This window comes from Somniosus microcephalus, chromosome 5 (genome assembly GCF_052327205.1).
Source record: "Somniosus microcephalus isolate GS21.2 chromosome 5, FLI_Smic_1.0, whole genome shotgun sequence".
NCBI classification, from domain to species: Eukaryota; Metazoa; Chordata; class Chondrichthyes; order Squaliformes; family Somniosidae; genus Somniosus; species Somniosus microcephalus.
The window spans coordinates 281,836,707-281,861,819 of record NC_140991.1 but is presented as its reverse complement, the minus strand read 5'-3'; the positions used below and the strand labels follow the sequence as shown (position 1 = coordinate 281,861,819).

Here is a 25,113-nt window from a genome sequence, read left to right as displayed (position 1 = left end):
GCGCTGCCTGGAAAAGCTCTGGCACACCAGTCTGGTGCAGGATGAAAGCATCGTGGCTGCTGCCAGGACAGCGGGCATTGACAGCGAGTATCAGCTGTCTGGTCACAGACCAACTGGACATTTAAGAAGTGGCAGCCCTTGCGGTTTCGGAAAACCTCTGCATTCTCATGCAGTGCCCGCAATGCCACATGCATGCAGTCAATGGCGCCCTGCACCATGGGGAAGCCCGCTATCCTCGCAAAGCCCAATGCGCGTTCATGCTGTTTGGCCCGGGTCATCGGAAAAGAGATGTACTGCCGTTTCCTTTTATAGAGGGCATTTGTGACCTCCCGGATACAGCAATGGACCACAAACTGGGAGATATTGGCGATGTGACCTTCACTGCCACCGACAGACGCGTCCTGGTCCTCAGTTGAGGCTGCAGATCTGGCTGCAGCAGATGGCAGAGCTCAGTGACCACCTCCTTGCTGAAGCGCAGCCTACGCAAACACTGCTCAGACAAATGAATGTAGGAGAATTGTTCCTGGAATACCCTGGGAGGTAAGGTCTCCTGTGCACAGGCCTTTTGGCCCTCCGCCCTCTGGCCATGATTGCCACTCTCTGTCTGCGTCTCTGATGCCTCCGATTCTGCAGGCGCAGGACAACGCCCCGAATCAGTGCAGCCCCCAAAAGAACCTGAAAAGTGTTGCTCAGTAGCCAAAACTACTTCACACAGCGTTGACTCTCTGCAGAATTCTCTCTCTCTCCCTCTCTGTCAGAATGAGTGGTGCAAAAATGTCTCCCACAAAAAAAGGCAGGGAGAGGGCACCTTTAAATAGCGCTCCCCCAGCCCTTTACCGGCTGGTCCAGTCTCCCTGTCGTTGACTGCGGCAGGCGGAAAGGAAAGGGACGCCACTCAATATCCAGTCTGGGGTGCCACTGGGGCGTTGCACGCTCGACTGACGTGACGATCTGCGGGCGCAGGAGATCGGGGCGGTAGAGTTTAGCGCCGCCACAAAAACTCTGGTCAATTTCGCGAGCAGCTCAAACGGGAGGCGCTAAGCAACCAAATTTTTCCCCCATGGTCTCTATTTTTGGATTCTCCTGCAAGTGGAAACATTCTCTCCACATCTCACTTGTCCAACCCATTTATAATTTTAAAGACCTCTATCATGTCACCTCTAATCTCTTTTTGAAACAAAAGAGCCCAACCTGTTCAATCTTTCCCAATAGCTGTAATCTCTCAGTTCTGGTGCCATCTTTTTTTTGCACTTTCTCCAGCGCTTCTATGTCCCTTTTATAGTATGGAGACCAGAACTGTGCACAGTCCTCTAACTGCAGCCTGACCAGGATGCTGTACAAGTTTAACATAACTTCACTACTTTTGAATTCTATACCCCTAGAAATAAATCCCAGTGCTTTGTTAGCATTTTTAATTGCTTTGCTGACCTGCGATGCTACTTATCTTGATTTGTTCACCTGTATACCTAGATCTCTTTGCTCTTCTACCTCATTCAGTTTCTTATTTTCTAAGGCGTAGGTGATGTTTCTAGTTTTTCTACCAAAGTTTTTCTACCTCACATTTATCTATGTTAAAATTCATTTGTCACTTAACTTCTCAGACTGCAAGTTTTCTAATGACTTCTTGTATTATGTTGCATTCTTCTTCAATGTTAGCTATATCCCCCCAGTTTGATATCATTTGCAAATTTGAGTTACATGTTCTTAAGTCCAAATCATTCATGTAAATTATGAGTAACAGTGGTCCCAGCACTGATCCTTGTGGAACACTGCTTTCTAACTTCCTCCATCCTGAATAACTACCCTTTATTCCCTACTCTCTGCTTTTGATTTTTTAGCCAATTTGCTATCCATTCAGCTACTTCTCTTGACTCCACATGCCCTATCCTTTATCAAGAGCCTACTGTGTGCTACCTTATCGAAGGCCTTTTGAAAATTCAAGTATGTGACATCTACTATATTTCCCTTGTCTACTCTTTCCGTTACCTCTTCAAAGAATTCTGTCAGGTTAGTTAAGCATGGCTAGGCTTTTGTAATTCATGCTGACTATTTTTTGTTATATTTTCTATCTCTAGATGCTTTTCTATCATTTATTTTCGTATAGATTCCAGTATCTTTCCTACCACTGATGTTAAGCTGACTGGTCTATAATTCCCTGGTTTTGTACTATCTCCATTTTTGTATATAGGAACAACATTAGCTGTCTGCCAGTCCTCTGGCACAATCCCCTCTTCTAAGGATCATACATATATGTGTATTTTGATATTGAGTTACTTGTTCCTAAGTTCAACTCATTAATGTAAATTATGAATAATAGTGGTCCAGGCACTGATCCTTGTGGAACACCGCTTTCTAACTTCCTCCAATCTGAATAACTATATAAAAATAAACTAGTGCCTTTGCTATCTCTTCCCTAGTTTCCTTGAGTGGGTGCATACCATCCGACTTGACAACACTGGTATCTTTAATGTTAGTAAGCTTGGCCTCATGATCCTTTTGAGTGTGCATGCTGCATATCAAGTGCCTAAATAAACAAGATGAATGTTAGGTATGCAGAGAATTCTTGCTTCATGCCATATGACTTTGTAATTAGAAAGTACTAAAAGTGTTTTTTTTTGTCATTATTTACCCCAAATTTCCTCCCAAAAGATGCTCACTCAGGTTGGGATATGGTTTCATGGCACCTTGGCCAAGTGACTATCCTTCCTGTGTGAGCCTAAATCAGGGGTGCTGATCAAACTGTTCTGCATTGATGACCTACTTAGTTGCATACCATGAACCCAATGTTACATATCCTATCATTTGGGAATGGTATTTCCTGACATGGTACAAGTCCACAAATTGTGTGTGCACGAATGCTCATGTATATGCTCGAACATTCAGAGTTTACTTCAGTTTTGGAGCTTTTGCATCCCCAGGATGCGTGGGGGGAGGGGATGAGATGGTGGAGATTTGTTTTTTGTACTATACAAGGAAGTAGTAGTACGGGAGCAGTCACCCAGTTAGTCCTAGGGTTCTAGAGATTTCCCCACCAACCTTTTGAGACAACATATCTAGCAGATCTTGGTTCAAAAAGAACAGTTCTGAGCTCTCAGCTGTTAAGTGACTTCACTTGCTCAGAACAAGAAGTGACCAAAGTAATGATTTATTTCACACTAAAACAGCAAATCATTGACATTTCAGGGTTGATCATAAAAAGTAGAAAAGCTGCTGCACTCTAACAAACTCAAGCTCAGATTTTAGTTTTCTTCTTTTTCACTTCATCCCTGCAAAATAAAATCTTTAATTTGCTCTGAATTGATTATGTTCCTGTTCTTTCTATCCTCCTTTTCCCCAAAGCATCGTGTCTCAGGGTTAAAATTGTGATTCTGCAATCTCCCTCTCTATTCTTTTGCTTTCGCTTTCTCTTTACATTCTCCCCAAACCCCTAATGGCCACTGCGGCTATAAATATAGACAATGTTGACAATCTTTCCGTGCTGTAACCATTCTATGATAAAGGGAAAAACACAAAGAGCAAGCGCAAGAAAGCATATGTTCCAGGAGGTGAGAGAAGTTATCTCACAAATAATTCACATGGATTCATGGACCAAATAGCCAGGATTTGCAAGACATCTATGACCCATAATCTGGGCACCGATGGCTAGAAGAGAGTACGGCCGCGATTTTCTCATTCGATGCGGCTTGGGAGCAGGTCAACCTTTAACAGGCAGTTAAGTGGCTATAATCCTCTTCCCGCCACTACGTATCGGGTCCATGCGCAAATCGGGGACCCGACACTTGGGAAGATTGATTGGAGGCGGGTTGACAGCGGGTTTCCTGCCCGCTGTCAATCTTTGCGATTTTGCTGGAGGTCCCGCCCCCTGAGCACCGGCAAAATTCTGGCCTACGAGTTTTGGCAAGCTTTAAAACTATGGCTGGCATCACAGCCAAATTTAATCCTGCTCTCATTTGTCACCCACGATATGTGGACTTTCCTGCAGGAATCAATGAATAACATTGAGCAGTGGTAACCTTAGGCCATGAGTGCTCAGGCTAATTACAGTGCCCCACCATCTCCCAGCTGAGATCAGTTAAGTCAACACTGACATTACATCGAACCTTGGCACCCCCTGGTCTGAACAACTGAGCAACATACAATGCATTTGAAAACTGAGTTAATCAGGGAAGCTATCTAAAAGTAACTTTATTGCTACAATCAGTACAAAATTCCCAGACCACAGCCAATACATGAAAGCCCATGTTAAACCTCAAGGGGGAGAAATTGGGTGAGTAGCGCCACCTGTTAGCGCCTAAAGAGGCAGGCAGTGGCTGTAGCGCCACTGAATGCGCCTCCCACGATATTCAGGAGGGGCGCTAATGGTGGCGTTAGCCTGTTGCGCTGCGCCATCACCGATGATGTCATCGGTGTGCGCAGCACCCCATTTGTGCCCCGTTCGCGATATTTGGTAGCGAACGCCGCAGTAGCACCGTTCGCTACCCGCGCCCGGTTCACGGGGCCTTACTGTGCCAGCAGCGGCGCAAGTTAAGGTGGAAGTGCGGGGCGGCCGCTTTTTCGGCGGCCGCCTGCCAGCACCTCCGTCCCCGGCCTCCTAACCACCCCACCGCGGCATTGCCGGCTGTTTCCCGAGAGCCCGGCACTTCTCCTTGGTGCCGGGCTCATTTGCCGGCACTCGCGAGCGGGGATCGCGCTGTTGCAGGCACCTCCCCCTTAACAGTGGGAGGAAGGCCTGCAGTACCGCAGTGTGCCGTGTCACAGCGTGTGGCGCTGCGGCACGTTGCGCTGCGATAATCAGTTTCAGCGCCCTAAGAGGGACGCGGAGCGCCTCGAGCCTCACCCCGTGTCCCTCGAGGGGCACTGAAACTGAATTTCTGGCGATCGGTATTACTCCGATCGCTGCGCTAAATACTGCGCTCAGGCAACTTTTGCGCCCCAACCCAATTTCTAGGCCCAAGAGTTTAATAACCTTGCTTGTATAACAATTAAAAGAGTACGCAGGAGACAGAGTTCAGTTCACAGCCATCACTTTCCAGAATCTTCTCAACTCAATGCACTCTATTTCCCATAGTGCATTGCACATCACAACTACGGTAAGCTATGTGGGACAATTCAAATACAACATTCAAAATACACAACAGCCCAAACCATTAGTGTGTTCAAACAGCCAAAAGTGGTTCATCCGTGCCTTTTAAAAACAATTAATATTTTTGAAACACTTAGGATAAACAGGTTTTAAAAAGTTTTGCATATGTGGTTAAAAAGATCCTTACCTTTGCAGTTGCAGTTGATGCACTGAATTGGCCAAGAAATGATTTCAAATATTCTTCATTCAGATCAATTCTGGCATCTGTTTGAGTTGTTAGCAGCTTATCTAAAATTGCTGGGTTGTATTCTTCAAATTCGGTTTCAAAGATAGAATAGCCAGTGTTGTTTTGTACATGAAAGCCCACTCCTATATTTAGCTGAGAAGCAGATGCACAGCTGATGTTATGTATGGACGCGATTTCCTGTAATATTTGACCAAGCTTTGCTTGCAATTTTTGCTGGCTAGTAAATATGTTCTGTGATCCAATCCTTCTTGCGAAATCAAACCCCACAGCAATGTCTATCTTACACGCTGGATCCTCTATAATGTAAACAATCCAAAGTCAGATTTTTTTATACATTTCGTACAGTAAATTTCAAAGTAAATAACTTTCTTTTCAAATAGTTTTTTTGAAAAGAAAAGAAGAAATGGGAGAATCCTATCTAGTGCACAATATTTGTGCTTTCCAACAAACCAGTTGAAAACTACATTCTCATGGACTCTCCCTAAAGTAGTATAAAGTAGTATGAAGGAACAGCAATATATATCTAAGTCAGGATGGTGTGTGACTTGGAGGGGAACTTAGAGGTGGTGCCTGCTGCCTTTATCCTTCTACATGGTAAGGGTCACGGGTTTGGGAGGCGCTGTCGAAGATCCTTGGTGAGTTGCTGCAGTGCATCTTGCAGATGGTAAACACTGCAGTCACATTGCGCCGCGGTGGAGTGAGTGAATGTTTAAGGTGGTGGATGGGGTGCCAATCAAGCTTTGTCTTAGACGGCATTGAGTTTCTTGATTGTTAGAGCTGCATTCATCCAGGCCACTGGGGAGTATTCCATCACACTCCTAACTTGTGCCTTGTAGGTGGTGGAAATGGGGAGTCAGGAGGTGAGTCACTCGCCGCAGAATACCCAGCTTCTGACCTGCTCTTGTAGCCACAGTCTTTATGTGGCTGGTCTAGTTAAGTTTCTGGTCAATGGTGACCCCCAGGATATTGATGGTGGAGTATACGGTAACATAGTAGTTATGTTATTGTAATCCAGAGGCCTAGACTAATGATTCAGAGACATGAGTTCAAATCCCACCACGGCAGCTGGGTATTTTTAATTCAGTTAACTAAATAAATCTGGAATAAAAAGCTAGTATCAGTAATGGTGACCATGAAACTACCGGATTGTTGTAAAAACCCATCTAGTTCACTAATTAATGTCCTTTAGGGAAGGAAAACTGCCGTCCTTACCCGGTCTGGCCGATATGTGACTCCAGACCCACAGCAATGTGGTTGGCTCTTAACTGCCCTCTGAAATAGCCCAGCAAGCCACTCAGTTGTACCAAACCGCTACGACACAATGCACGGACTGCAGCGGTTTAAGGCGGCGGCTCATCACCACCTTCTCTGGGCAATTAGGGATGGACAATAAATGCTGGCCTTACCAGCAACACCCACATCCCGTGAATGAATTTTTTAAAAATTCAGCAATGGTAGTGCCATTGAATGTTAAGGGGAGGTGGTTAGACTCTTGTTGGAGATGGTCATTGTCTGGCACTTGTGTGGCGCGAATGTTACTTGTCACTTATCGGTCCAAGCCTAGATGTTGTCTAGGTCTTGCTGCATGCAGGCATGGACTGCTTCATTATCTGAGGAATTGTGAATGGCACTTGTAGTGTATGTACCTTTAAGACAGAACTACTTTTACAGCTCCTGTATACTGTAGTACCGGCAGTGACCACACCTGTATATAAGCCTTGCGCATGCCTCTGTACCCCCAGTCTTGAGACTACCCTCCTCCAGTAAATACCTGTTTATTGTTAAGTTACAGCATCCGTGTGGTTATTGAAAAACATCATACTCTCAGAATCACGGATCTAACAGAACTGAACACTGCAATCATCAGCAAAAATCCCTACCTCAGACCTAAGTGGCAATCTAAGGCAGTTCTTTCATTCTGAAGGGAATCACAGCCAAGCCCTATCCTATCCTCACCCAATGTCAACACATGCACTTTCCAACAAGATAGCAATGAAAAGCATGAAACCCTGATTTATTTTCCCGTTCCTCGGCCAGGGATGCTAACACTAATTGTAGTGTCTTTATCACTGCCACAGATGAGGCCAGCTATCTCAACACACACCAGAGATGGAATCAGGGAGTTTTAATTGGTGTGGCACAGTACTGCATTAGGCAATACAGATTTGAACTGAGCCTTTGGAAGCATGCTGCTATTTCTAATGCACAGAACTGGTTTCAAAATGTTAATTAGTGAAAAATTCTATTAAAAAAAAATAGAACTTGTTTTGCTTCCTGGTCTTTGAAACCTCTCTACTGGATCAGAAATAATTAAAGTTAGTTCCCATATTAAATTATTACAGGTAACCATTAAATTATTACAGGTAACCATTAAAAATTAACAGGATTCAGTGAGTTATTGGAGTGCACTGGGTCTCAAATGCTTGGATATATGTTAATGGACATATTTACAGGAAACTTTCGATTAACTGGCCCCTAAATAACCGGAACGCTCTATCCACCGGCAAAATTCAGGAGTCGGTTCAGATAACTTTTATTACTTTTATTACTTTATTTACTCCATTTGTTGCTGTGCAAGGGTGTAGCTGAAGCTGTTGCTAAGCTACACAGACGCTTGCAACTTGTGCCGACTGTTTTGAAGGTACAGGGTTTGTTGCTTTATACGGAGCTCAGAGCTCCGTATCTTTTACTATAGCGTTCGGTTATCCGGAATTGTTGATGAACTGGCACCACGTCGGTCCCGTCTGTGCCGGATACCAGAAAGTTTCCTGTACCTCTTTTGCATGTCGCTAACAGTCATTCACCCACATATGGACAAGACATTCACCACTGACAGAGTCAGTCCCCGGGAAATGGGCTGGGAGGTGGGGGGAGGTGCATAAGAGGCTCCTTCTGCCCCAATCTGCCAAAAAAAACAACTGGAGACAAAAAGTACAGGAAACTCTCGATTTACCGGCACCTAAGTAACTGGAAATCTCTGTTAACCGGCAAAATTCAGGAGTAGGTTCAGGTAAGTTTTACTTCATATTAGTGGCCGTTCCTGAATCTGTGGCTGTGTAATCAGGGTTCCTGCACTTGTTGCTAAGCAACAGGGACGCTTGGTCTGTGGCCGGGCTTCTTGCACCTGTTGCTAAGCAACAGGGAAGCCTGGATTTGTTGCTGTGTACGGAGCTCTCGTACCTTTTAACTGTACCTCTCTGTAATCCAGACTTTTTGATAAACCGGCACCACGCCGGTCCCGTCAGTGCCGGATAAAAAAAGAGTTTCCTGCATCTAGGCCAATATATGGCTAGATTCATGATTTACTTCAACAGTTGTCAGAGACTGGGGTTATGTTACAGAGAGCCAAGCACAATCTTTTAGAATGCTGCATCATTGATAAAACCTCACTTACCCCTTGGAGGAAGAGGAGGAATACAAATTTTATGAACGATTCTTCTTTTAATTTTACTTATATCTTTAAAATCTTTAATAAAAAAATTTCTGTCTGCTGCTCCAGTGATTTGCAGAAGCTCATTAGTGTTTGCTTGTTGAATACCCAGCGCAAATATTTGGATGTGCTGTTTCCTCAATTCAGCAGCTGCTGCAACCACACTATCACTAGATTGTCCAGCTGTAATCACTAGAAGGTACTGGGGCACCTTTTCTTTTTTTCGACTTCCCACAGATGGATGAAAGAAGCTGCTCACGAATCTTAGTGCTGCTCCAGTGAAGGTTTCTCCGTGCAGCTGGGTTATTTTATCAATTCTGTCTCTTAGCGTATTGTGCGAATCAGACTCGTTCAAGTAGATTTCAGGTCTTTGCTCTGTGCCATACTGGGCTACAGCGAACTGGAACTGACTTGGACCAACATCAAACAAGGTGACAAGCTCTTTCAAGAAACTCTTCAACTCCAGGAAGTCACTGTTTTTTATTATTTCTGATCCATCCATAAGGAAAACGATGTCTGCTTTTTCAACTTCACATCCTGCACAAAATAAATAGAATCATAGAGCAGTTAGAGCAAGGCAAGATGATGTGACCAAAATTAAAATCCGCAAATATACAGCAAGACCATTAAAGTCTGTAGAGAAAAAATGCAGATTAATGTTTTAGGTGTAGGCCTTTCATCAAAACTGGAAACTGGGAGATAAGAAAGGATTGAACAAAACAAAGCCAGGGTAGAACATGTTTGCTGATTCCTATCACAAAGAAACAGTTAGTATATATTATTTTTTTTTTTAAGTTGTAAAGAGGTAAGAATGTGCTGGATGATATACAAAGGTCACCTCAATTAAGGAGTGAAAAAGATTTAGGAAGACAAAAAGAAAATGAAGACATTGACAATATGCTGATTTTCACTTCCTGGACAACATCTCTACATGTTCCGTATATTCAATTTAAAATCTTTTCATACATAAGAATGTTGCCCTGTTGCAACTTATAAAAGGAATTGTATTGCGATAGTAAAATACTGCGGATGCTGGAAATCCGAAATAACAACAGAAAACGCTGAAAAAACTCAGCAGGCCAGGCAACATCCGTGTTCTGGACATTATGTGACATTCTGGACATTTTTACATGCAGTAGCACCCTCTGGTGGTGGTTATTGTGTTAGCAGTGTGTTTGTATGAAGCAGAGGTCATTTGACCTTTGTTCCTTTCTTCCTGTGTGAGGTCATTTGACCTTTGTTCCTTTCTTCCTGTGTGAGGTCATTTGACCTTTGTTCCTTTCTTCCTGTGAGAGGTCATTTGACCTTCGTACCTTTCTTCCTGTGTAACACAGGAAGTAGAATTCCAGGAAGAACCTGGCAGTAATGGAGGATTCCATAAGGGTTTCACAATCCAATGTAATCTGATTTCATATGTTAGGCCAAGCGCAATATCTGTGAGTATCTTTGTTTCTTAGCATAATAGCAACATTGTCAGAGTAGTATTTTGATAACACTATGTTTATAAAAGGTTAATATTTGATAGTTATAGAAGTTAGTCCAAATGTTAGTTAGTTATACAATTAGTCTATTCTACTGTTGTAAATATGTTTATATCTTATGTAATATCGAATGTATAGTACTCAGTTTATGTACAAAACATACTTTATCTTTGTTTACAGTTTCAAAAATTTGTTCAAGTAAAGGCTTCAAACAGCAAACGGCTTCACGAAGAATTATTTTGAATAGAGTGTTTAACTTGCTAGATAACTAGATAGGAGCATGTCTAGCACGGCCAGTACAGAGAGAGAAACAGAGTTAACGTTTCAGTTCAATGACCCTTTATCAGAACTGAGAAAAAAGGCAGGAAATGAAACAGATTAAAAGGCCAGTTTGGGGGCTGGGAAATGGGGGAGGGGATGAAAGAACAAAAGGGAAGTGAAGAGACATTAAGAGGTATTCAAGACAAGATGAGATAGTAATAGGACAAGTAAAGAGACAAAAGATGGCACTAGATGAAGTATGAAATGCGCTGGCAGAATGAGAGACAGCTGCCATGTGGGAGAGAAAAAAAAAGGGAAAAGGCACAAACCAAAGGTATGGATAAAAAATATATAAAAATGTAATAGGGGCCGAGGTTATGATCTGAAATTGTTGAACTCGATATTGAGTCCAAAGGGCTGTAAAGTGCTTAATCGGAAGATGAGGTGCTGATCCTCGAGCTTACGCTGAGCTTCCATGGAACAATGCAAGAGCCTGAGGATGGTGAGGTCTGAGTGGAAATGGGACGGTGATTTAAAATGACAGGTGACTGGAAGCTCGGGGTCACCCTTATGGACTGAACGGAGGTGTTCCACAAAGCGGTCACCCAATCTGCGTTTGGTCTCCCCAATGTAGAGGAGACCACATCGTGAGCAGCGAATACAGTATACTAGATTGCAAGAAGTATAAGTAAATTGCTGTTTCACCTGGAAGAGGTGTTTGGGGCCCTGGACAGTGGGAAGGGGGAGGTATAAGGGCAGGTGTTGCATTTCCTGCGCTTGCACGGGAAGGTGCCGGGCGAAGGGGAAGGGGTGCTGGGGGTGATAGAGGAGTGGACTAAGGTGTCTCGGAGGGAGCGGTCCCTATGGAATGCTGAAAGGGAAGGGGAGGGGAAGATGCATTTGGTGGTGGGATCACGTTGGAGGTGGCGGAAATGGTGGAGGATGATCCGTTGAATGTGGAGGCTGGTGGGGTGAAAGGTGAGGACAAGGGGAACCCTATCGTGGTTCCGGGAGGGAGGGGCAGGGGTGAGGGCAGAAGTGCGGGAGATAGAACGGACACGGTCGAGGGCCGTGTCAACCATGGTAGAGGGGAATCCTCGGTTGAGGAAAAAGGAAGACATGTTGGAAGCACTGGTGTGGAAGGTGGCATCTTCGGAGCAGATGCGGCGGAGACAGAGAAACTGGGAGAATGGAATAGAGTCCTTACAGGAGGTGGGGTGGAAGGAAGTGTAGTCCAGGTAGCTGTGGGAGTCAGTGGGCTTGTAGTGAATGTTGGTCAATAACCTATCCCCAGAGATGGAGACGGAGAAGCCGAGGAAGGGAAGGGAAGAGTCGGAGATGGACCATGTGAAGGTGAGGGAAGGGTGGAAATTGAAGGCAAAGTGAATTAAACTGTCTAGTTCAGGGCGAGAGCAGGAAACAGCACCAATACAGTCATCAATGTATCGGAAAAAGAGGTGAGGGAGGGGACCAGAGTAGGACTGGAACAAAGAGTGTTCCACATATCCCACAAAAAGGCAGGCATAGCTAGGACCCATGCGGGTATCCATAGCAACACCTTTAATTTGGAGGAAATGTGTGGAGTCAAAGGAGAAGTTGTTCAATGTGAGAACAAGTTCAGCCAGGCGGAGGAGGGTGGTGGTGGATGGGGACTGGTTGGGCCTCTGTTCAAGGAAGAAGCGGAGCGCACTCAGGCCATCCTGGTGGGGGATGGAGGTGTAGAGGGATGGAGGTGTACATCCATGGTGAAAAGGAGGCGGTTGGGGCCAGGAAACTGGAAACTATTAAAGTGGCGGAGGGCGTCAGAAGAGTCGCGGATGTAGGTGGGAAGAGACGGGACAAGGAAAGAAAAAATAGAGTCAAGATAGGAAGAGATATGTTCCGTGGGGCAAGAACAGGCTGAAACGATGGGTCTACCAGGGCAGTCCTGTTTGTGGATCTTGGGAAGGAGGTAGAAGCGGGCTGTGCGGGGTTGGGGAACTATGAGATTGGTGGCCAAGGGGGGGGAAGATCCCCAGAGGAGATAAAGTCAGTGACAGTCTTGGAAACGGTGGTTTGATGTTCGGTAGTGGGGTCATGGTCCAGGTAGAGGTAGGAGGAGGTGTCGGAGAGTATTGCCTTCCCTGATGATGCAGCTTGTTAAGGCAGTAAGAAGTTTAGCTATGTAGACCAACAAAGTCCCAGTTTTGATCCCTAGGTCTTGGCTATGTTAGCTGATCTCATCTGGGCAGCAGCAAGAAAGCTATTAATTTCCTCAGCATTGTTATATTAGAGAGGGGAAAATTGGCCAGGCTTATACTAGAAACTCCTGCAAGATGTATGTAGGTCAGTTTATGTTGGATGAAGATAGGAACAGGATTTGGCTCTGTTGTCGCTATGGTAAAATTGTCTGCCTATACTAGTTTTCTGGACACAGATGTAAGAATAGGCACTGGGACAAAGTACTGGAGGTGCTCATGATTACAGATAGAGAACCAGAGTGGGTGTGGAAGCTGATATATTGGGGTGACAAACATCCATAAATTTCTAATTGGTATAGAATACAAAGATAGTAATGAGTCTGTGCAAATTGCTGAAGAATCAGAGACATTTTTTAATTAAGGATTTTAGGGAATTGCGTAAAACTGAGCATGAATGACACTTGTGGTGCTCTCGTCACAATCTTGTAGAGGACTGGCAATCCAGCCTCATCTCTTCATCATTGTTGGGAGCAGACTCTGGCATGAAGTAGGTCATCCTCATCAACTCAACTTGTATGAATGGTTTTCAACTGTGCTGATTCCAGGAGCAACAGATGAGTTTTCCCTGCAATTTGCCAAATATGACTGCAGTATTGCATCACTGGGCAGACTCAGGGCTAGAATACATATTGAAACAACTGTCCTGAGACCAAAGATCAGTATATCCATATTTCATCCTTGACTATCTGTTACTCTACACACTGTAGGAGATCAGAATGTTCAAGTGATGGTGCATTTTATCATGATTTACATCACTAAATTGTTTATAGAGAACTGATAATTTTTTATGTAGATACTGGTATTTTAAAATATAATCACTGATTCTTGGAAACAGAATGAGGGAGAAAAATCACTAGAGTTGTATTTGTCAATCTTGCTTTGTGTGTCATTTAAAGTTTATACACTTTCACTTTTTATGTAGAATGTTACTGATTTGAATAAAAATGACCATTATTGTCCATAAGAAAATATGTTGTAAAATTACAAAACACATATGCCCAGAGTTTAACATGGGGAAGAAATCAGGTGGGCAGAAGCAGAGTTAGGCAAAAAAAATTCATGCTGACTTCGGCAGCGTGAGGCCTGGGCGATTTTAAATCCCGGGCCCCAGCAGCATGCCCGTGGTCAGTTTCCCACCCAAAACCGGTGGAAAGTGGGGAATGCCTACACTTCCCTTGTGTGGCCCAGAGGAGCACTCCTCTTCCTCCTCCAGGCCCAAGAAGGAATGCAAAAAAAAAAAGTAAAAAGATACCTTTATGGGCCTCATGGCCCCGACTCCTCTTCCCTCCAGGTGGACCTAAAGGGAAACGCACAACCACCACTCTGCCCAGGCCCACAATTTAAACAACAGTTGGGCCCAATCAGTATACTTAAAGAAGGATCCTGCCAGTTTCCGGCAGATGTCCCTCTCTCCTGCTCAAAAGAGCAGGCTAAAATCATAGACTGCGGGATCGGTGTGGGTCATCGGCAGGTGAGTCCAATAGGTGATTTTAATCACCTGCCTGCCCAGTTTCTGCTGAGTGGGCAGGATTAAAACCATCCCTATAGTAAACCCTCCTCCTAGAACTTTGTAAAAAATGTAGGGGATTACGTCTTGGTGTAGCTAATTTAGTTATTAGATACACCCAAGGCCCCAGCAGAATTTCAGACTCATATGGGTAGATTTTCCTCTTTTGCATTTGTGTGCTAAATAATCATTTGGATAGACAAATAAGGAGTTAAATAGAATAAACCCCGAAAACGGGCGTGGGATCACGGTACGCAATAAACCCGCGCTCGTTCCTTGTGTTGCAGGCAGCACGTTAAATTTGTGCTGCCTGCTCTTTTAAATGATTTCTGTGTACAGCCATCACAACCCTTGCTGTTCATTGGCTGCACACATCAGCTGGGGGCCTGATATCACGAGTGGCTAGCGTTAATTAAAGGGAGTCTGCCCCTCTTAAAGGGGAGATGCATTGTGGCTGTAAACATAGAAACATAGAAGATAGGAGCAGGAGTAGGCCATTCGGCCCCTCGAGCCTGCTCCGCCATTTAATGAGGTCATGGCTGATCATCCAAATTCAGTACCCTGTCCTTGCTTTCTCCCCATATCCCTTGATCTCTTTAGCCTTAAGAAATATATCTAACTCTTTCTTGATTATATTTAATGAATTGGCTTCAACTGCCTTCTGTGGTAGAGAATTCCACAGGTTCACCACCCTCTGGGTGAAGAAATTCCTCCTCATCTCTGTCCTAAATGGCTTACCCCTTATCCTTAGACTGTGACCCCTGGTTCTGGACTCCCCCGCCATCGGGAACATCCTTCCTGCATCTAGTCTGTCTAGTCCTGTTAGAATTTTATAAGTTTCAATGAGATCCCCTCTCATTCTTCTAAACTCTAGCAAATATAAGCCTAATCGACCCAATCTCTCTTCAAGAAAGACTTGCATTTTTATAGCACATTTTCCTGACCTCAGGATGTCCCAAAATGCTTTACAGCCAATTAAGTCCTTTTTGAAGTGTAGTCACTGTTGTAATGTAGGAAATGCAACAGCCAATTTGCACACAGCAAGCTCCCACAAACAGCAATGTGATAATGATCAGATAATGTTTTAGCGATGTTGTTTGCCCATTACACCAGGGATAACTCCTCTGTTGTTCTTATATGTCCATTTGAGAGAACTGATGGAGTCTCGGTTTAATATCTCATCGGCAAGAAGTGGTGGGAGTTTTTTCAAAAGTCAATCAGTGCTATGATGCTTTGAGCAATGACTGAACATGTGAGAGTGAGCACCAAGGTTTTCAGACAATGCACTGCAGGTCTTAGTGGAAGAGGTGAAAAGAAGGAGAGACATACTGTATCCGCGGGGGGCAGGAGGACCTCCAGACATATGCTCAGGAGGCAGTAGGAACAAATAACAGTAGAGGTCAATGCCAGTAGGGTTGCTCCAAAAACATTGGGATGCAGTGCAGGAAGAAGTTTAACGATCTGACATGAGTTGTCAAGGTGAGTGAGTTCATCTTCAAATGGCATATCCTACTAACTGCACCACTAGCCTCATCCACTGCTCAATTCTCTACACCCACATCACCCACCTATCAACAATCTCCATCAATCAGTTTACAGCCCTTCAATTCATATGTTTTACCTCACCCTCACACACTTAGCACAACTGTTACAAGCCTCACATTCAAAATGAACACACACTGGCAGCTATTCACCACGACAGCCACATCACCCAAATATACTGCAGGACACTCACGAACACTCTTCCCTCTTTCTTGCAGAAGAAGGTGGCAGATAACAGAAGGCAGCAGGAAAGAATTGGAGGAGGACAAGCACGCCTGCATATTTTAACCCCCATGGAGGAGACAGTGCTGGCCATTGTGGGACGTGGCATCACTGAGCAGGGCTGGAGGGATCGATGATGAGAGTATCTGCATACCTAATCCTCCTTCTCTCATCCCACAATCTCTTCTGACTCAAGCTGCAGATGGTGCAAGCAAGCACTTCTTACTTTCTCCTCTCCCCTCACCACAACCCAACTCTTGCCCCTTTTTAATTTCAGATGCCCATGAACTGGAACCTTCCCAGTAAGTGGAGGAAGAGGAAGAAGAAAGTGAAAATGAATAAACACTGTAACTCGATCTTACACTCGCAGATACCAGCTCAGAGACTGACACTGCGCGTATTTTAGAGGCTAGGATAGAGGATCTGCACGTAGTGAGACACGAGGCACAAGTGTGCAGGAGCCAGGGCCTGGGGAACTGGGGGGAAAGGCGTCAGCTTGCCAGGGGCTGAGGTCGCACACTTGTTCTGCTGCACAGGGCTCAGATGAGGGCTTCTATGGGCCAGGCTACAGAAGAAGGCTGATGGGTGTACATAACAAAATGCTTGATGCACTCCAAAGCCTTCCCTCCTCTTCCTTCTAGCAGCTTGTCCTGCTCTGCATGACCTCTCTTCATTCTCCCAGTCATGCTCTATTCCCAGAGGAAGCCCTACCAGGCCACTCATGTCTGGAAGCAACTTGTTTCAGCACAAGTTTTTAAATCAACAAAAAGTACCAGCCAGACCACTCCCTGTTGGCCATTCAAACTTTAGCCAAGTATAGGAAAGCTTCAAAAATGCGTACAATTGCACAAGCAGCCAGAAGAAATAATCCAGCAACTAACCTGTAAGTAGTTCATGATCCCTTTAAATAGCGCTGGTGGGATATCCTTCATTTCGTTTAATGTGTGTTCACCTGTGCGAGGCTAAGACAGGGCACAGGTTGGAGCGTGGAGTTCGAAAATGGCAGCGCTGGCGTGAAATCAGCATAGCAAACTGATTGACGTCATAATCTGCCTGCTCTGCATGTTGCCAAGATGGCATTGGAAGTGCACACACCTCGGACCCCATTTTTGCACGTTAGGGAGGCTGCGTAGCGCCTAAGAAATGGGTGCTACATAGCCCTATTTCTCCCCCATAGAGGTAAATCAGGCTGTTCACACACTCAATGGTGCTCAACCAATGTTCTGTCCTTCTAAATGGATGAGCTGAATATAATTGATGTCTTTGGCTTTCGCTAAAAAATTACAGCCTATGTATGTCACTCTTAAGCATGAACACACCTCGATATGCTTCAATTAGCTTTCAGTTTGCACTAGTCTTGCTGAATATATGTGTCACTCCTAACTTCTCCCCAATGTTGGCAGCTCTGGGTTAATAGTATGTACACCAAGGATAATTTTTTTAATCTTAGTTCTGCATTTCCCCTTGACTATCCAATTTTTTTAGATGTTTCAACTTACAGCGTATACTGTAACACTGCACTGGGTTATGTGAAATAAATGTGAACATTTGTAAGACTTTGAAAATATCAAAGAGGCATTTCAAATGGAGTTATTGGAAATAGGTTTTGATGGCATCAATTAACCCTTGAAATGATATTTACTAACTAAGTTGCCTATTTAAAGCTGCTTTCATATTGCATTTAGTGGAGTGCTAGGGCCACTAGCTTCTGACATGTGGGTCGCATGCAATCACTAGCAACCCCAGAATAAACTCGTCAGATTTGCTGACTCTTTGGTATCCGGCACCGACGGGACCGGGATGGTGCCGGTTGATAAAAAATTCCGGATAACGGAGAGGTATATCTACCGAGGCTATTTTTAACAAACAAAAATAAAAAAAATCAAGAAATGTGCAGTATAATTGGGTACTCACCTACAGAATGTTGTGTTAAATGGATGGTGGAAGATGCTTGATTAAGTACAGTAATGCCAGTTGAGGGTAATCCATAACTCTTTAATTACTTAACAGTAAAACAAAACTTATAAACGACTGTATACTGTAGTTTTCGGAGTGAGAATTTTGCCGGTTATTAGAGAATTCTGGATATTTAGGTGCCGGTTAAACGAGAGTTTCCTATTAGGAAAGTCAGTGGATCTGGAGGCTGGTCTTAGTGAAAATGGTGACCCCAGCACCCAACTGAGCACAGTATGAAAACACTAAGAAATAGATCCAGATGAAAATATCACAACTCAATTGTATCCCAACTTCTGAAATTCTCATTGAGACACTTATAAAGTAATTGCTATGGGAACTTGCACCCTAGGAAGAAGAGGCTAGACCTTCAGGTGGTCTATCCAGGTAGCTCTTGATTGATAGTTCTCAGCAAAGCTTGTGGTATAACTTGTGATGCAGTCCAGTGGGACATCTCTTCAGTCATTTTGATTTGTGATGGGATTTGTAGCTAGTCCCTTTTTTCCTCCTTCTCTTGCTCCCTTTCTACTTTCACAGGTAGTAAAGCATCCAAGAATTGTTAGTGAATAGAAAGATATGGGGGCAGATTTTCCCCTGCTGCAGATTTTGGGTGGCCTGTGGGCAGAGTGTACCCGCTGCTGCTCAATAGTCACAGTGGGAAGCCCAGTCCAGTCCATTTTGAAAGCAAGGCCTCATTATCATTCGGCCAATGGGCTGCTGGTAGAATATGAATGCCCCAGCCCACCAGCTCCACATCGGAAAAAGGTAAGTCCAGGGTGTCCGATCTCTGGAGCTAGGGGGGCGGGCCCCGAGCAGCAGTGGTCCAAGCTGGTTTTGTGAAGCCGAGAGGAGCACCCCTCCTCCTTCTGGCTCCACAATAACACAGTAAAACTTACCTTTGGGCTCCTCTTTGGCTGGACCATCAGCTGATACTGTTGCTTTGCCCAGTACTGTCCTAAAATGCCAAACAGGGTCCTATGTACTTTATATCACCACCATTTGCATATTAAAAGGGCCAGCCGACTGTCTCAAACAGGTGCTTGGCCACCCAGCAATAGGCCCGGGAGGGAATTGCAGCAGCCACAACGATGGCAGGAATGGGACGTCAAGTCATTCCTCACCATTTTTGGGTCGCTACTGACCAGTTTCCGCCAAGTGGCCAAGGCTTCAAAATCTCCCCCATGTCATGTTGTCTGACCAGATTAGCTACGGATTCTGTAGCAGAATCAGAAATGCAAATAAAACCAAGAATCTATATAGAAACAGGAGTAAGCTATTCAGTCCCTCGAGCCTGTTCCACCATTCAATCAGATCATAGCTGATCTGTACCTGAACTCCATTTATCCACCTTTGCTCCATATCCCTTGACACCCTTACCCAACAAAAAGCTATTGATCTCAGTCTTGAAAATGTCAATTGTCCCAGCATCCACAGCCTTTTGGGGGAGCAAGTTCCAGATTTCCACTACCCTTTGTGTGAAAAACTGCTTCCTGATTTCACTCCTAAATGGCCTAGCTCTAATTTTAAGATTGTGCCCCCTTGTTATCGATTCCCTCACCACAAACTATTGGCCTCAATTTTAAGTCAGGGTGAGATTGTTGCATGTGGGGAGAACAACAAACTCGCATGCCGAAGCGGGCCTTATTTAAATATTCAGGTCCCAGCTCTTGGCAGGAGTGGGAATTTGGGCAGCAGGAGGCTGTCGTCGGAGACCCAAGGAAATACTCCCCAGCTATCAGGTAAATGATGGTTGGGGGGGGGGGGGGGGGAGGAGGGGTCCAGAGGTGATCATGATTGGGGTGGTGGGGGGTGGAAGCACAGGGCAAGGCAGGGCCTGGAGGAGTACTCCTGCTCCTCATGGCTAACAACAAAACTTAAAAAATCATTTTAAACTTACCATGCTGGGCCTGTTCAGGCCCTTGATCTAACATTTCAGCAGATTTGACCTGGCGGGAAGCCACCACTGCTCCCCTAAGGCCTTGGGTTGAAATTGCAGATCCAGGCCCCAGTGACATCATCAGAGCCCGACCTACATATTTAAAGAGGGCCCCGTCGGCTTAAACTGGTGTCCTTGTCACCTGCAATTTAAAATTGTAGTCGGATTGATTGGTGTGGGAAATTGAGAGAACCCTGGCGGAGATTATTGGCATATATCCTTTACTATACGGAGTCAGTTAAAGGCTACAAATGACATAAAACTGTCCAAAGTGAACTTCATCTCCTGAACACTTTGATCAGGTTAGAGGCTTGTAGCTGGTAAAGAGTCATCATCTGGATATTTTAATGGATAGTTAGTATACACATGACCTAATTTTCAATGAAGAAATTACTTCTGAAGTCAGTTATAAATAAATTCTCAAACAATTTCAACTCCGCTACACTATCCACATATAGTAATCTGGCTTAATTGTCAGAAAATCATTGCACTTTTAAAGGTCCCTTGACCAGATCTTCCATTCACCAAAATAATTTCTACCATACATAATTCTGTACTTTTGGTATTTAATGCAGATTTCAATATTTTCAGAAATAGAAGTTCACAAAATCTGTGCATCAGTTTAGTTCCCATTTAAAATTAAATTTACTCCTTGCTTTTAGCACTTTAATCTAGAATATATATGTAAAGTGTGGTATAAAATACTCTTTGTATTTTGTATAGAGCACGAGGATATCCCACTGATTGCCATTTATGATAAGATTTACGTCCTATGGTTCCTCGACATATATACTTTCCATACAATTTGCTTTTACAAATAATTACTCACCAGGTTTAGTTTGGGTACACAGCAACTGAGAAATTATTCTGGATAAACCTTTCAAAACGCCAAAATCCAAGGCATAGTAGTATTTCTCTTCTGATCCTGTAATCGCCACAAGTTCTTGTTTGTTGGCACCAGCTACACCAATGGCATAGACTTCAACACCATCGTTCCTGAAGGCTTTAGCTATGGCTGGTATGTCTTTTGAATCTGTGACTTGTCCATCAGTAATGAGAATAATGAACTGCGGCACCTTGGTTTTGCTTCGACCACCCTTTTCTGCAGCTAGAAGTTGTTTTGCATGTTTCAGAGCCTTTGCTGTGTATCTAGATCCACGCGTTTCTTTCCGTTGTCCCAAAACTGCAGCTCTGATTTCAGCTTTGCTTGTAAATTTATCAAGCTGGAATATGGTCCGTGGGCTGTTTCCATACACAATGGCTCCAAATCGAACATTATCAGCGTCAACTTCAGAACGGTTCACCACTGCCATCAGAAAATGCTTCATGCTGTCAAACTGAGGTATGTTTATGCTGTCTGATCCATCCAATACAAATACAATGTCTGCAACTTCTATTCTCTTGCACGCTGTTTAAAAAAAGTCAGCAATAAATAATCAGGCAATGGCAAGTAGAAACAGAAAGAAAAGTAATCTGCAAATGCTAGAAATCTGAAATAAAATCAGACAATGACAAAATGCACAGTACATCTGTCAGCATCTGTAAACAGAAAAGACAGGTTAATGCTTCAGGTGTAGACTGAAAACTGGAAGGTAAATGAATCTCCTTCATAGGTCTGAACAAAACAAAGAGGAGAAAAGAACAACAGCTAAAAGTCAAGGTTTAAGCATTCTGATTCCAATCACAAAGAATTTTATGGATTTAGGCTTTTAAACCCACTAACTGGTTCTTTGTGATTAGTTACTTGAGTCTTGATATTTACATATTGTTCTTCCCTCCCACTTTATTATCTCATTCTATAAAGGGATTGTTCATTCACAGTCTGACAAAGGGCCTGAAGCACTAACTTAACTTTTACATCCTCAGAAGGTGTTCAATTCTGGGCACTGCACCTCAGGAAGGATATTTTTTTTTGGAATTTTTTTTTTCAGTTTGTTAAGATTCCTTTAAAGTTTTATTTATTTACAGACTAATTGGTTAATCAGCCACACAAAAAAGAGTACAGTTGATTTGTTTAACCACCCAATCAAAAGAGTCACTCCGATTGGTCGAATTAAAATAGGCCCCCCTTCCAATAAAGCATGAGTTCTGTCATTTTCAGGAAGGATATATTAGCCTTGGAGGGCTCACAGTGCAGATTCACCAGAATAATACTGGGGTTAAATTAAGAGGACTGATTGCATCGACTAGGCTTGTATTCCCTTGAGTATAGAAGATTAAGTGGTGATCTAATTAAGGTGTTTAAGATGATTAAAGTATTTGATTGGATAGATAAACTATTTCCTCTCGTGGAGGACTTCAGAACAAGGGACATAACCTTAAAATTAGAGGTAGGCTGGTCAGGGGTGATGTCAGGAAGCACTTTTTCACACAAAGAGTAGTGGAAATCCAGAACTCTCTCCCCCAAAACCTGTTGATGCTAGGTCAATTGAAAATTTCAAAACTGAGATTCAATTTTTGTTAGGTAAGGGTATTGCCTCCAATAACGCGACACATTGCAATATTGTTTTGAATAATGTCTTGAAGGGCATTCGTAGTCTTCATTATCTGAAATGGTAGGGAAGATGCACTGTGTGTTGTTATACTGAGTCTTATAAAACAGGAAAGTTGGGATGGGAGGAAGGGTGCTATAATTGGCCTCAATACCTCCAGCTAGAGAAGAGGGAAAAAAATACAATCAAGATTCCAGCTCCTTATCATTATCCAATGACCCCTTGGAAGTGTGAATGGTTGGACTATGGCTGAGAACAGGATGAGGCTCAGCTGTGATAGCTCCCAGAGTCAAATACCCTGCCAGGCTCACATGTAAAGAATGCCCACTTGACTGAAGTACTGGAAGGCTTCTGGCATCAAAGGAACTATAACTCAACACATGTCACACCTTCAGGAGAGGAGAGAAAATCAGCAATGAACCTAACCAGATACACAGTTGAGGCTAATTTTCCGAGTACGCCCTGGTGGTGATTGACCTTGCCCTCTGGCAGCGCATATTGGAAATTTGTTTGGAGTAATGGAATTAAACTGCAGGTAGCACATCCATGATTTTCTAATATTCGTTACCAGTGGGCAAGGCTCCCACCGCCAACACATATTTGAAAAGTTCCTCCCACTGTTGAATCATTCTGCTAACTTTCAAAGTAATTTGGAAACTTTTTAAACTCACGGTCAAATGGACTGCACACTTCAAATGAAATTAATTTATCTAAGTCTTTCAGGGCATCAAAGTTCTCCACGTGATAAACTTTATCCTGGGATCCCGCAATGTCCACAAGCTGACTATTATTAGCATTGAAGATGCCAATGGCAAGAACATTAATCCCTTTATCCCTTATGGCTTTGGCAGGTTTATACACCTCATCTTGTGCTTCTCCATCTGTAATCACGATAAGGTATTGTCGTTCACCAGGACGTCCCCCTCTTGAGCTATCAAAGTAGTTTATTGTAAAACTCAGTGCACGGCCTGTAAGAGTCTCTTCATTCAGTTGATCAATCTTATTAATAGCTTTCTGTAGTTCTGTTTTGTCAGCGTATTGATCGAGCTGGAATTCCAATCTTGTTTGTGTGCTGAACTGTATCACACCAATTTGGACTCTGTTTGCACCAACTTCTGTTTTGTTGATTAAGGTTTCCATAAACCTTTTCACTTTGTTAAAATCTAGAATGTATATACTTCTTGATCCATCAATTAGGAAAATGATGTCTGCCACTTCCAGTTTACTGCAAGCTGTAGGAAAAAACAAAAAAACATTTGTTCCCAATGTTGCCATTTGATACTACATTTTCAAATTGTTTACATCTATTCAATCTCTCCATATCAATGTAGAATAGCAAACTTTGCTCAAAGGCTGTTGGAGGCTTCACTGTGTTGGTACCCCCATCGATACCACTGTGGACCCTGTTGCTATATGCCACGTTTCTTTGTGAAAGTGACATTAGTAAATCTGTTCTGCAAGATTCATGTAATGCTGCATTAGTTTTCCTGTACTGTCAAGACATAGGCCTATAAATTCGGTGACGCCCCGCCAGCACGTTTGCGCCGGAAATTTAGCGCCCGCCGCCGAGCCAGTTGTGCCGCCCCAAATTCACTTTCAGCGCCCCAAAGCGGAAGCGGGCACTGGTACAGGGTGTGCCCGCCCCGCTTGGGGCGCTGAAAGTGAATTTCAGCGCTGCCGGTCCCGCTGCGCCACCCGATGCGGAGCGGCAGGCTGCTGTACTGCAGGCCTCCCCCTTCTCTTAAGGGGGAGGTGCCTGCAACGGCCGGAGCCCCGTTGAAAGTGCCGGCAAAAGAGCCCGGCACAACGGCGAAGTGCCGGGCTCCACGGAAACCAGCCGGCAATGCCGCGGGGGGGGGGGTGGAGGAGGCCGGGGAAGGAGGTGCGGGCAGGCGGCTGCCGAAAAAGCGGCCGGCCGCACCTCCGCTTTAAATAGCGCCTCTAAGGCTGCAGCACGGCCAGGTTTTCAAAACGTTGTTAGCGGCCGCCAGGGAAGAGGCGGCCGCTACTGAAGATGGGGATCGGTGTGGTTTCGGGCGGTACCGGGGTGCTGCGCACACCGATGACGTCATCGGTGCCGGCGCAGCGCTACCGGCTTACGCCGATTTAAAGGCCCACCTAATTTCAGCGGCGACGCAACTTCCGGCGCAACCCACTCTTGCGCCCCTAAATGGGCGCAAACCCAAGGGAATTTCTAGACCATACACTATGCAAATTTTGAGAATTTTTTTAAAATTCGCTACCTTCATTCTGACATCTTTATGCAGTCATATCTGTATTAAAAGAGGGCTAAGTATGGCTTCTGATAACAATGTGTGCAACACCATCAACAATTAGACTGACATATATACATATAATATGGGTGGACTTTCCGAGTCCTCTCACAAGACGATACCTCACCTACTGCCATTGTCGTGTGCCCATGATTTACCGATTGCCACTGCCGGCCAGTGAGATCTCGGAAAATGTACCTAACAGCTGTAGCAATTGTGATTCCATTTCTACCTTACCTTGCTGTCAAATCGCAATATTTCTTCCTAAAGTCCTTCTCAGCCAGCATTATTACACAGCAAGATGGCCCCCAGTAAAAGGTTAGCAAGTGCTCCTGGAGTATCCCACTCCCTCTGCTCTGCCATTGGAGGCCAATCCTTCAGTGAACCCAACCCTGCTCTCTGAACATCCCTCCCAAAACCCTTTGCCTCGTTTCTCATCCTCAAAA

At 44.2% G+C, this 25,113-nt stretch overlaps 1 protein-coding gene across 4 annotated transcripts in view; it reads right to left on the bottom strand.

The window, feature by feature from the left end:
• Positions 1 to 25,113, bottom strand: part of LOC147117766 (collagen alpha-6(VI) chain-like) — a 235,349-nt gene that overhangs the window by 178,993 nt on the left and 31,243 nt on the right. For all 4 annotated transcript variants that reach the window (XM_085989028.1, XM_085989027.1, XM_085989025.1 and 1 more), the window contains 4 exons: positions 23,066 to 23,626; positions 20,732 to 21,310; positions 8,725 to 9,297; positions 5,271 to 5,626 (listed from right to left, as the gene is read on the bottom strand). In XM_085989028.1, the coding sequence (XP_085845154.1) occupies positions 5,271 to 5,626; positions 8,725 to 9,297; positions 20,732 to 21,310; positions 23,066 to 23,626 (2,069 nt within the window). The remainder of the gene's footprint in view (positions 1 to 5,270; positions 5,627 to 8,724; positions 9,298 to 20,731; positions 21,311 to 23,065; positions 23,627 to 25,113) is intronic.